The sequence below is a fragment of the Pituophis catenifer genome, unplaced genomic scaffold (assembly GCF_029215685.1).
Source record: "Pituophis catenifer annectens isolate HBS135680 unplaced genomic scaffold, rPitCat1.0.hap2 SCAF_3, whole genome shotgun sequence".
Lineage (NCBI taxonomy): Eukaryota > Metazoa > Chordata > Lepidosauria > Squamata > Colubridae > Pituophis > Pituophis catenifer.
In genome coordinates, this window is record NW_027256883.1 from 160,664,626 (window position 1) to 160,678,341 (window position 13,716).

Consider the following 13,716-nt stretch of genomic DNA (forward strand, 5'->3'; position numbering starts at 1 on the left):
AGGCATGGGGTGCTAGTTTTCCTTTCTCATTGATGTACTCACAGTTTTAAAGAAGTGTCTAATCGCATTTGAGTGAGTGGAATTGGCTTTGTAGACTGTGGCTAGGGAAAACAATTTCTGAGGTAGTTCATGTGTTTTTTTAAACAGAAGCCTTATTTTGGCCTTGAATACATGAGCTAATGAGCAATCTACAGCTTGATTCATCAAAGTCAGTTAATGTGTGAATGCAAGACCCTTTTTAATTCATCCCAAGAATGAAGGCAATCAAAAACCAGAGCAAATTTTCCTATTTTTTTATCCTGCATGGAGAAGGCCAGAGTCTTGTGTTCATATAGCAGGCTAACCAAACCCCAGATACCCTATTAGTTGCACCTGTTTGCAGGTAAAGTCCCTGTGTGAAATAGAGTTCACTTGCAAATCAACAAGTTGTATGATTTAGTATGCTATGCAAAAACATTCTGACATATTTATTTATTCTGTGGCCAAACTGAGATTCTGTCACAGAATTCTATCGGGAGCAACCTGTTTAAAAGGGATCAAAAGGTTTTCAAGCAGAATTTAAACATATTAACTCTGTACATGAGAACTCTGTACAATTGAATATCCAGGCACTGAATTTCACCAAATCTGTACTATAATGGATAGAGCAGGACACTTTCTTGATTTCTCAGAATTGTTAGCATTTCTTCATTGTTTTCATTTGGAAACCCAAATTAAGAAATACCAATCAGACAGGAATTAGAATAGGAAAAGATTCCCCTTTCCCTGGAAGTTTGCATCAGTGACCTGAATCAATCAACCCACATTAATCACGTCAATTAAAATAACATGGAAAGGGAAACTAAAATATATAGCACTACAGGCTATAAACATCGCCCAAAGAAATAGCGAATACCACAGTGCACACAAAAGACATACTCTTACATGCTATTGGAGAAAGTGAAGTAGAAAGAGGGAGGAAAGAAAGAAAAAAACATGGACTGGGAGAAAAGACAGGTACCATTCCAATGATTGTAGGCATAGGGCTGTCACTGCAAACCCCTTCTAACATAGCCCTTCTGTTTAAGAAGGATTGGAAGTCACACCAGCTAGTTTAAGCATTCTCTTTCTCTCTTAGTTCCCCTGTCCCCAAAGGCAATGTTCAAACTTCTTCCTTCAAATTTATATTTCAAAATTACTTCCCAAAAATTGAATTTGACTGTTTGAATATGATTGCTTTTGTATTGTAGCCCGTGTTTCTACCAAAGGTCATAGCTGAGAGAGCACAGTATATTTCATGATTGGGAACAATGAAGTTTAAAGATTATATAGAACTGATTTTGCCATGTAACCAGTTGGGCAAGGACAGTAAAGAGGGGCTGCTCTCCCTTCATCTGTCTTAAATTGCATTGCAACAAGCAGGGAATAAAGATGACAGAAATGTCAATTGCTTTTCTGCATTATTTGCAATCTAAATGCCAATTTGTTCAGGATTTGTAGCTGGTTGAAGCTTCGGAGTAACTCCTCAAAATATCTGAGAATTGATGGGGATATTTTGACAGCACTATGCACAAAGATTTAAAGATTTCACAAGATGATCCTCAGAACCTTTTGATCCAAGCAAACACACTAATAAATGGTACTTACGTGGTCAGCAGAGTCCTTAAGCCTCAACTGACGAGAAGGAGGAAAGAAAATGGAGATAGAATAAGGGAATGGTGATGCAGATTAACACATTCATACGTGAGGTTTGGCACTAGCAAAATCCCAATAATATATACAGTTCTTCACAAATATATTCTAAAAACGTAAAACGCATTAGAACCTGATATTTAACTTGCTTTCAACTGTCTAATTCCCATCACAAAGCTAAGCAAGAGAGCTTGTCTTTTCAATTTGTGCAGAATGACGACAACTGCAAACCTAAGTATACCTAGGCATGCTCCATCAAAATGAACTGGAATTTAGGACAAACTAGCCACATATCTGGTGGCTTAAGGCATTTATTATATCTAGTGCAGAGGTAGCTACCTTGGTGTTCCTTTGATGCTTCAAACAAATCTCAGAATCTTTCACTATTTACTGAGGAATTGGGGGGAGACGAAATGGGTGAAGAGATGCATAAAGTACTGCTGGAGGGCACTCATAAGCAGGTCATAACATATCACTGATGATGAAATATCACTATTTGTATGGCTCTTCAGTGCCCATGTGTTCAGAGGCCTTGTTTAGGATGACCCAGGTCCTTTTGAATAGAGCAGGCTCAGAGGTCTACCTGTAGGACCATTTGGAGGAATATGTTGGGCATTTATCTGACAAAATCCTTCAGATCTGCTCCAGTTAGACCCCAGTCTTGGGCCAGGGTACAGTTTTGCTTTATTATCTGGGAGGGGTCTGATCCTGTTGGGACTGAGGAAGTGGACAAGTCCTTGTGATTGAGCCTGCCCACATGTATATTAAATCCATGTCTATATGCAAACTTCTTATCCTGTTTCTTTCTTTCTAGCAAAATGTATTAATCTTTATTCATTTCCATTCCTAAATCAAAGACGTAAGGACTGTTGGTTTTCAGCTGCTGTATTATATAATGATGATTATTTTAATATCTATAGACAAATATTCTTTAGTTTATTACATGCTTTGGATTATTTCCAAAAAGTGGGTTTTAGGATAATGACATTGCTAGCAATAACAATCCTCCCCCAAAGAACATTATGGAATAAATATATTAAAATATGACACATACATCACCACTGTTAAAGATAATGTATATCTATTAGTAAAACATTCAAAACCGCCTCACAATTATACAATTACTGTATTTCTTAAAAGAACAGGGTAGAAATATGTAAAATGAGCCAGAAAAATAGTGGTGCATATTCAATTTTAAGTTTGTTTTTTTTAAATGGTTACACTGTCAACTTCAACATACAATAATCTTTCCCTTTCATCAGAGAAACCTCTGTTTTAGGAGCATCTCTATGATGAAATCAGCTACAGGTAAATGTTGGAATTTATAAAACTGCTACCTACCAGATAAAACAGTTCTCTGCTAAAATAGCCCAATTGCTTCTTAAGTATTTAGTGTCACTGAATAAGATAAATGGCTTTGAGGGAACCAAAGGCCTTGATAAAAAAAATCTGCTGCTGTTACTGCTTAGAGAGAGTAACCAATGTAAGCAGAGCTAATGTTGGCAGTTGATATCACCAAATCTACAGTTCTAGTAAGAGCACCAAATAGATTAGTTTGACCAAGACTAGTCTGAGATTTATTTTCTGCCCTGTTTACAAACTGTTGCAAAGAAGGCCTGCCCTAGCACTACACACACGATTGTTGAATGCACATTCTTTACTTTAGCTGTCTGATTAAAGAATTACTGTGTGTGAGTTGGGCAGTCATATAAATGAAATAAAATTCTTTTAAGAGCAGTGAATCTCATGTGGATCTTGTTAATGAAGCCAAACCGAATAGTCAAATAACTCTCTTTCCAGAAGAATAGTTGCTACCCAGGACCCACTTCTCAAGAAAGCAACAGCTATTTTGAAGTCTTATTTCTGAGTTTATTTTATAAGTTGTCAATCAGTGTGGACACAAGGTAGACAATTAAATATCCTCCAGATTTTTTGGACAATTCTCATAAATTTCAGTCAATCTGACTTATCGCAAGAGTTGTGGAAGTCATATTCAGAATCAGGAAGATGCATCACATTGCCTACTGTATGTTCTTATTTTATCCTAAGTAAAATGCTTTTCTAACTTGACAATTAAAATGAATACAGTACGGTCAAGTATCAAAATATTATGTGTCTTGGAATCTTGAAATGACAAAATATATTGGCACACAAAGCCCAGAGTAGAATTGAAATGTGTATATACAGGATGGAACACAGCAGTGTGATTTCTCTGATACTGGAAATCCAAAGTTACTGTCAGATTAGTACCTTTAATTATTGTATTAGAAAAGGGCTGTTGCAGCTTTATACTTAGAAAAGCAGAATATGTTTATGTGGTAAACTATACAGTGGAGAGTACTGTCTCCTGAACTCTGCTGAAGTAATACATACAGGCATATTCTTGAGATAAAGTCATGCTTGTCTGTCCATGTAGGACACAATGATTGACGCTGTCCTGCTAGCTACTTTTCAGCTGGAGGCAGAGACGCAGCACAGAAATTTACTTAAGTATAAAGTTCTCTTACAGAGCAATCAGTTACTAAATTCGAATGAAAGAAGGAATATGTAGCACATTTTAAATTTCCCTTCTATTAGTTTTAAATACAGAATGAAGAACAGTATATATGACAAAATGTTCCTCTAAATATTCTTGACCAATGTGTAATAGGGAGATGAAGGGAAAAGAGGAACTAAATGACAGCAGTATTATTTATCAACACAATGTGAAAAGCTCAGTGCATTTCTGATAATCTTCCCAAAATTTTAGAAGGCAATATTATCTGAATGGTCAATATGAAATGCTGACTGCATTTCTGATGATAAAGTCCCTAACATTTTAGAAGGTGCTATTATCTGAATGGTTTTCTGGCTTTATGACTGTTCTCAGGCAGCTGGATCAAGTACATGATACATTGCTACACCTTTAGCCTTCAAGCCTTTCACCTGACTGTGCTTGCAGCTTTTCCATCTGTCTGGTTATCATCCAAGAACACCCACCCATATAACAAAAATGGCAAGTGCCTCCAGGAAGGACAGATCATTGTAATTCCCATTCACACTGACTGATTCCTTGGATGAGATCCAGAATTAGCCTGCACAAGTAGTTGACTTATTAATTTGCTAGGAATCCCTTGCTGTTTAAATGTATCCCCAGTTTAGCGTTTATGTTTCTACAAGAAACAATGACTGGAGACCAACTGAAAAATATCCCAACAAATATGTGTGAACAGTAAGAATGAAGCCTCTTTCTAGCAGAGAATGAATGCAAATCTTATCTGGCAAATAAGATAAATAGAAAGCTTTGCAAGGCATGGTCTTAGAGTATTATACTGCACCTCCATTTGTTGAAAGATAGGATATTTCTTTCAAGAAATAAAAGGCAAGTCATATCCATGAAGGATAATCAGAGGAATACACACACACACACACACACACACACACACACAGAGAGAGAGAGAGAGAGAGAGGGGGGGGTGTTTTACATCAAAGTTAAAGATATCTGTTCTACTTTGGCTGTTTCTGCATATACTCTTTTACTTTCTTATACAAAATGTGGTGGTTCAATGGGTTTAATTAAATTATTTCATTTATAGGAGATTAACCATATAGTTTATTGAAGAGCAAATCTTTAGCCCTAGAGAAAGATAGCAAACTGATGAATTTTACCAGCTAAAGGGACAACTTTCTCAAAAACACTGTGTATCTTCCCAGATACGAAAATTTTGAAAAGATTCATATAAATTCTGATGATCTAATCCAAGAAATATAATCCTGTGCTAATAGGTTCTTATTTTATTTCTTCTTCATTCTTAGGCTGGGCTTTATTTTCTAGTGTATGAAAGGTGTGTGTGATTTATTTTATTTTCTTATTGTTTGCTGTGCTTTGCTCCCTGTTGAGAGAGAGATAAATAATTCAACTATACTTAGGAAGCAAATCAATTAGTCTGTGCACTTGTCTTGTAATTCTACTGGGTGCCATTAAAAAATCTAGCTCACAACTGATCACCCCAGCTTGCAACTGTAGAAACCTCAGGAACTACAGATTTTTTTTCCAGCATGAATCCTCTCCCCCCTCCCCACCAATCCCTCCTGAATCCAAAAGGTATTCTGTCTTAGTAAGCAGAAAAACTACAACAAATGGTTCAAAACTAAGACTTAGTTTCTTATTTATTTCAGTGACATTATGAGTATACTACTTACACTAAGCAACTCCTGACAAGATACTCAGCTCCAAAGAGATGATAGGCAATGCTTATATTATCTTGCTCCCTAGATTACATTAAGAAGGAGCTTAGATTTCTCAAAAACTATTTTATTCTATTCAACCCTTTCCCTACTGCTTTCATTTCAGAAAGTTTTTTGATTTGACAAGTCATGTCAATCAAATATAACAAAACCTTATTAACACTTGTAGTAAAATACAGAACCATCAATAAAGCATAAATTTATTGCCAGCATACTACTGAAGAATCCCAGACTTTCCATTTAGGATGACTTAATTAACATTAGAAGCTAATTCTGAAACTCATTTAATCCATTTTTAGCGAAATTAGCAACATTTAATAACACTTAACCTTTTGGATGTGTTATTCAAAAAGCCCATTTAGTTGTATTTTCCTTAAACCTATTCCAACAAATTGATTCTTTTAGATTAATTCTATCTTTTCATTCATTACTTGAATTTCATTATATGAGTTTATACTTGCAATCTCTAGTTATATGGTGTTGTATGCCACATACTGTGCAGTTGGCCTTAAATTCCAAATTTATTTATTTAGAGTAAACCTAATGAATCTGTGGCCTTCTAGATGTATTTGGACTGTAGCTTCCATTAACCATGACCAATGGCTCTGTGGATTAATTCAAAGGGGATCAGTTCAACACCATTTGGGATCATAGATTTCCCACCTGTGTTAGAATTTTAACCAGTCCTATGAACCAAAAAAGTAATAATAATCACTGACATGCAGATAATTCTGCAAATAAGTATGCATATTCATCAACAGCGGGCTATACCTGGGATTCAGCTACCATGACATCTTTGATGACATGTGGTCCAACTGGTTCATTGTTCTCCATTTTTACATAGGTGACTTGGTAACCTCGAATTTGGCCATGCTGTTTGTTGGAGATGGGTGACTTCCAGGAAACACGAATTGCTGTTGAGTTCACTGACTCTACCTCCACTTTCCGTGGGGGAGCACTGGGCACTGCAATGTACATAGGAAAACTTAGTTAGAGAGAAATTATCATGTTGCATCTAACACTAGTACCTTAATTGTGATTGCTTTCTCTAATGCCCACTCTTCAAATAGTTTTCTCAGGAACAAGTATTTCTGTACATGCATGTCTGTATAAATAGACATGTCAGATTTCAAAGATTAACAGTGTATGGCATACATGTACAGCATCTTCAATGGTCTAAGCTATCCTGTTATTATAAGAAGATGCAAAGCTTTCCTCAGAAAACTAATCCCCCCCTCTCTTTGCATTAAAGAGTGAGCAGAGAAGAGAAGCAGATTTATTAAAGAGGAAAGAAGCATTTAGAACAATGGCTTACAGTCAGTTGCTCCACTGCTACAGCAAAAGGCTGTTCTGAAGATTGAGATGCCTGCTTATGCTTCCAGGTTATAGAGTGCTTTTTAATAAAAAGTGAAAAATGGCAGTTGCCTGAAAAATTTCAATTTTCTTACAAGGAGGTACTTTCTCATAAGGCAGTGTACAACCTATTTACTATTTGGCAAAATTGCATTCTTATTATTCTGGGTTCTTACACCGAGAGACAAAAATATCAATGCAAATTTAAAAAGAGCACAGAGGGAAGGGATGGAGGAATGCTTTCTCAAAGAAGCTTTTCCTTCCCTATATGAATGGGGCAATGTATTCATTTTAGAGTCCCCCTTGCCATACGGCTATTCAGCCTTAGCTTGGAAAACCAAAACAGCATTCAACTTTTGCAAAAGCAATCCAGGGCATTCAAAAGCACACAGTGCCTCAATTGTCAATACAAGAGGAGGTTAATTGGAGGCTGGGAAGTGGGTGAAATCTGCAAGCATGATTCCAGAAAAAAAAGATATGGCTGGCTGACAGTTGCTCAGCTTTAGGCATCACATTATTTTCCATAGATCTCATTCCTAATTGTAAATAGTTACTTGAAGAGGAGCATCGAGGGAAATCATGATTTAGCAAAGGAAAGGAGGAGGACAGAATGGGGAATGATGTATGTTCTTCAGGCTTTCCAAAAAGCAAGTGGAAAGTAAACGTAACAGTGTCTTAACAAATTGATCCCTTTTCTTATTAGAGTCAGCTATGCCTTGAATGTTGCTTGTGACAGCTCTGCAGGGCCCAGCTACCATGAATCTTACCTGCTACAGAGCCTTATGTTAATGGCAACTACTCAGGAATTGACTTATGTTGGGTTAGTATGTGTCACTCCAATTATAAAAAGAATGTATTAACTAACAAATATATTTTAAGATACAAAAAAGGATTTCATTCACCTTGCCTGCTATTTATGAAACTTCAGTGTTAATGGAAGCTTTCAAAATCACGCCTGACAAAGCCTACCTGGGAGAGCCAACTCTGCAGCCCTCAGACTAATGTTTCAAGTTTGCTAAGACATTTCTAGGGTAGTAGCTTCCCTCTAGCTAAGGCTTTGCTAAATGAGAACTAAAGCAAACAAATCAAGTAGCAGAGCCCACAGACATGTTTCTTTTCCTGGGAAACAGTCCCTGAACATAGCTATGCATCACTTCCTAGAATGTCAGCAATGCAAGGAGTAATACAGCAGAGGCAATAAAACCAAAGAATGCCTGCTCTCAGTTTAAGAGTGGCTCGCTTCCTCCTATGTTTACTTATGGCCTCTCCAGTGTTTTGAGGCCAGAGTGTAACGTAACAAGTGCCAGTCACTCTGAGTACTGTCACTCTCTAGACAGGAAACTTAAGTTGAGACCTAACAGACTTGTCTACCTAATGCAATACATTGTTTTGCTTCAATGTGTCCCTGATAGAGAGTTAAGAAGCAGATCAGTATAGGCAGCAGCATTCTACGCAACTTATCTATGAACCTTACATGGACAACACTCTTATTACTTATTGATTGACTCTGACTCACATTCTAACTGAATATGATTATAAAGGAGCTGCCCTATTTTTTTAAAAAATGAACATAGTTGTTTATATATTGAAGAATAAGATCCACAGTGCATTCCTAAGAAACAAACTTGTAACCATCAATAGAGTCCCTGTTACCTTTGACCATGTGTCAAAACCTACCGTCTTCATCAGTGCGAACAGAGACAGGGATGCTCTCTGGTCCAGGACCAACATCTGTGTGAGCCCTCACCCACACTTTGTACTCTGTCCATTTCTCCAAGTTGCTGATCTCCCAGCTGGAATGCTCATGTCCAATGCCCTCAACCACATGCTTGGTGCTGTCCTCTCCTTCCACTGCCTGGTACGCGATGGAATATTGTGTGATGACTCCATTGCGGCTCTGAGCCGGTGGTGGTACCCAACTTACCCGGATGGTGGTAGAGCTGATGCTTACACATGCGACCTCTTGGGGTGGGGCAGAAGGGGCTAGGTATAAATAAATGAAGTGGGAAGATGTAGGGAAATGGTTGGGCAAAACATACCAAGCACAGTGAGATCTTACCCAACCAACAGAGGTTCTCCTAATACAGAACAAAGTTTGTATTTCTTTTTATTTAAAAATATATATGCACAGGAATTAGGTCTATGTGTGCCATTCACAGGATCACCAGTTTTGGTTACCATAGGATAAGTGTGCCATATATAGGAAAGAAAATTGGAAATCATAGGTCTTAGAAAATACTTAGAAAAGAACAGAAGAGCAGAAGTCCTCAAGAAAGAATGTGAGATCTAAAAAGGATAACAAACCAACTAAGAATAATGTATCACATTTAAATAATTCAGTGATATTCTTTCTGAGGAGTGGTATTTGAGCAGTAGTTTGCATGGATACTTTTTGCTTAAACCGCTTAGAACAGAATCCTAGAATACAAAGTCTACTGAATCTGACATATAATGCCATAGCTTTTAAATTCCTGAGAAGGAGTTGAAATATAAAGGCCACGAAGAAAGTTTTTAAAGAGATAAAAACATGATTTGCAGGATGGAAATATCACTAAGTAGTGAAGGAAACTTAAAACATCATTTTTTAATTTGGTAAGCAGAACAAAAATAAACTAGCAAACATCAGAACAGGAATATTTCATATACTAAACTGGAGGAAAGGCAGATCAAGACAGTTATTAGGAAAAACGTAAGAATTATGTGAAAATTAAACTTAAAGCTACACTTTAGATTGCAAGGACCAACATCAAACTCAGAGTTACCTGAGGATGCTAAAGCAGGGGTGAAATGCTCCTGGTTCGGCTGAATTGTAGTGATGGTGGCCGGTGGTTTGGAAAACCGGTAGCGATGGCAGCGCAAGGCTCCACCCTCCCGCCTGGTTGTCGTTATTTCCTGGTTTTAACCAGGAAGTAATCTGTTTTTTACCCTCTGCTCATGTGCAGAAGGGTTTGCGCATACACAGAGGATCTGCGCATGCATGTCATGTGCGCGCACACACTTCCGAACCTGTTGGGATACTAAGCTGGCAGGAATAGTTAACACACTAGAAACAGGGGTGAAATCTAAATTTTTTCCCTACCGGTTCTGTGGGCAGCAGAAGGATACTGCAAAAATCTCCATTCCTACCCCACTCTAGGGGAGAATACTGCAAAATCCCCATTCCGTCCCCACTCCTGGGGAAAGGATATTGCAAAATCTCCATTCCCACCCCACTCTGGGGCCAGCCAGAGGTGGTATTAGCCGGTTCTCCGAACTACTCAAAATTTCCGCTACCGGTTCTCCAGAACCTGTCAGAACCTGTCAGAACCTGCTGGATTTCACCCCTGCTTAGAATATAGGTTCAAGATTCAGATGGATCGTGACAGACTTGAACACTGGGCCCTATCTAACAAAATGAAATTCAATGTAGAGAAAAGTAAAGTCTTACACTCAGGTAAGAAAAACCAAAAGCACACATATAAACTGGGAGAAACCAGGTTTAATAGCAGTGACTGAGAGAGGGATCTTGGAGTCTTAGTGGACAATCAGCTAAATATGAACCAGCAGTGTGCAGCGGTAGCTAAAAAAGCCAATGCAATCCTAAATTGCATTAACAGAGGGATACAATCAAGATCAAGTGAGGTACTAATACCACTCTATAGTATACTATACTATACTCTATAAAGCCCTAGTAAGACCACACCTAGAGTACTGCATCCAGTTTTGGTCACCACACTATAAAAAAGATGTTGAGACTCTAGAAAAAGTGCAGAGGAGAGCAACCAGGATGATTAGAGGACTGGAGACTAAAACATATGAAGAACGGTTACATGAACTGGGTATGGCTAATCTAGTGAAGAGAAGGACCAGGGGAGACATGATAGCTGTCTTCCAATACTTGAGGGGTTGCCATAGAGAGGAGGGGGTCAAGCTGTTTTCCAAAGCACCTGAAGGCCAGACAAGGAATAATGGATAGAAACTGACCAAGGAGAGATTCAACCTAGAAATGAGGAGGAACTTTCTGACAGTGAGAACAATCAACCAATGGAACAGCTTGCCTTCAGAAGTAGTGGGAGCTTCATCACTTGAGACTTTCAAGAAAAGATTGGACTGCCATTTGTCAGAAATGGTGTAGGGTCTCCTGCTTGAGTGGGGGAGGGGGGTTGGACTGGATGACCTATAAGGTCCCTTCCAACTCTGTTAATCTGTTAAAGATGTAAAACAGTTGCTATTCAATCATTCTCTTCTCAATCAGATCAAATTATGGGAAACCTTTTATGATTGATTATTTCTGTTTATTAGCTGGTTTTGTTAGGTCCACTATTGTTATTGTCACTGTAAAAAAGTAATTAAAATGAAATAGTAAATGATTATAAAATTCTCTTAGGAATCTCACAAAAAGTTCCAAAGTATTCATATTAAAAGATTAAGCAGTGTGTGGGTATCAAAGATATAACACAGCAGACAAATAGCAAATGGTTTAGATGCCATTTTATAGTATGGATATTGCCCAATATCATGGTAGGTTATGCTAATTTTGATGATCAGAGGGCAGGTAAAGCTAATGAAACTCACCAACTTTGAACTTCTAGTATTAATTATAAGCAAAAGCTGATTAACATCATAGCTTTATTGAAAACATACTCTATATTTGAGAGTTAAGAAGTATAAAAGAGATTTATAGAAAACTGAGGAACTAAAGGAAGCAATATGAGATGAAGTGTCTTAAATCAATGTTTGAAACATCAAAGTGCAACTCCGTCAAAAATGATTTATTTCTGATACCCCAGTCCTCTCAAAATGGCTGCTATCTACAATATATCTTCACCAGTCTACCAGTGAGGTATGATACTGGCACATATATGTGGCTATGCTAGGAATATCCAGCAGTAGAAGCTTTCTGGAAACAAGAACAAATTGAGTATATTTTCTTTTTTTTTTCTTTAAAAAAACCCGCTGAACATCAATACAAGTTGAATTTACAGCTCGGCCTGTGCACTGATTCCAATAGAGTTCCTAATTATTTACTTGTTGTAGGTGCCAGAATTTTTTTTAACAAAACTTGAAAAAAATATGGGATCCTGTCACTAGACCTATGCTGCCATGATAATCCTGTTTCATTAGATGAAAAATAATTGTAGATGTATCTTATGCTTTCTGGAATATATTTATTGCTATTAGAACTGTACAACAATGCTTCAAAAACAATTGGGGAGATTATATATAGGTCCCACACAAGCATAGCATTTCTCTGCTCTTCATTAAAATGGCTTGGATTTTTAAGGATGTTGTTTAAACTAAAAAAGGGTGCCACTTCTTTAAGAATTATATTAACTTTAAAGAGTGGGCTTCTGAAAGCAATATCATCTTTAATTCAGACTCACATGGAATCCTAAATAAAGTTGTGCATCTATTATTTATTGAAAACATACACACACACACACACACACACACACAAATAAGGAATAGCTAAGAGCTGCTGTGCCTGTGAAATTTGCAAGCACTTTTTCCTAATCATTTTGAAACATTCTACTACTTATTGTTTATACAACAAAAAGAAGAAAAGAAGAAGAATCCTCCATAATCATGAATGTGATCAAATGATACTCTCTGCTATATGCATTTTCCACTGTAAAATGGAGAAACATTTAGGCTGTTTTGTATGATGTTTGATGTCCTGGGATTCCAAGTTATGATATTTCCCTTTTGATGTTTCTTTTGTTATGCATGTAAAATAAAATTATTTTAAAATGATAAAGCAGGCTTGCAAGCTCAGTTTGCCCAGAAATTTGGCTAGTAAAGGAAGAAAGTCAAGACCGCAAAAGTCAAAGATAAAGAGAAACACGAGGTACCAAGAAACAGGTAGTAAACATGTAGGTTTCCTGGGTACAAATAGCTAAGCAGTTCCTTCCACACTTGACTCATAAACATTTTGGAAATTGGGATTCATTGAGACAATTTTTAGAAATTTAGAAAAAGGAGAAATGAAAGATGTTTAACAAAGTACAGTAAGTGAACCATGTGAGGCACAAAATTATTTTTGACTGCTGATAGCTAATGGCTGGGTAAGAATCTCATCTGTGAGAGTGCCAATATACAAACAGCAAATTAACATTAGAAGAGGTTAAAATTAAATTAAACAATGGAAACATAAAAAAACCTGAATGAGATAAAAATATATGCCAACATGTATCTAGATATTATGCACAGTCAATGTCATAACGTTCACCATGTTCATACAGACAACATGATCACATTTGCAATGCCTTGATTAAAATTTCCTTGCAATGTACAAAGGCCAGCAGTTCATGCTGATATGATGAATACCAGGACCTTAATAATGTAATTCCAATGTATTTTTAAAGGATTGAATGAATAGATCATTCTCATAATGCTGGAAGCAGTATCACTTTTTACAAGGGCAACATAACTACATCCAGAATTAAGAGAACGTTTGGCAAGTAGTTTTCTTTGTAATATTTATAT

At 37.1% G+C, this 13,716-nt stretch overlaps 1 protein-coding gene across 2 annotated transcripts in view; it reads right to left on the reverse strand.

Moving 5' to 3' along the window:
- The window catches only part of PTPRF (protein tyrosine phosphatase receptor type F), a 331,301-nt gene that overhangs the window by 65,144 nt on the left and 252,441 nt on the right, over positions 1-13,716 (reverse strand). Inside the window, exons 10-12 of one of the 2 annotated variants that reach the window (XM_070941423.1) lie at positions 8,929-9,234; positions 6,670-6,863; positions 1,627-1,653 (exon numbers count right to left, since the gene is read on the reverse strand). In XM_070941423.1, the coding sequence (XP_070797524.1) occupies positions 1,627-1,653; positions 6,670-6,863; positions 8,929-9,234 (527 nt within the window). The remainder of the gene's footprint in view (positions 1-1,626; positions 1,654-6,669; positions 6,864-8,928; positions 9,235-13,716) is intronic. The other variant, XM_070941424.1, reaches the window with a different exon arrangement.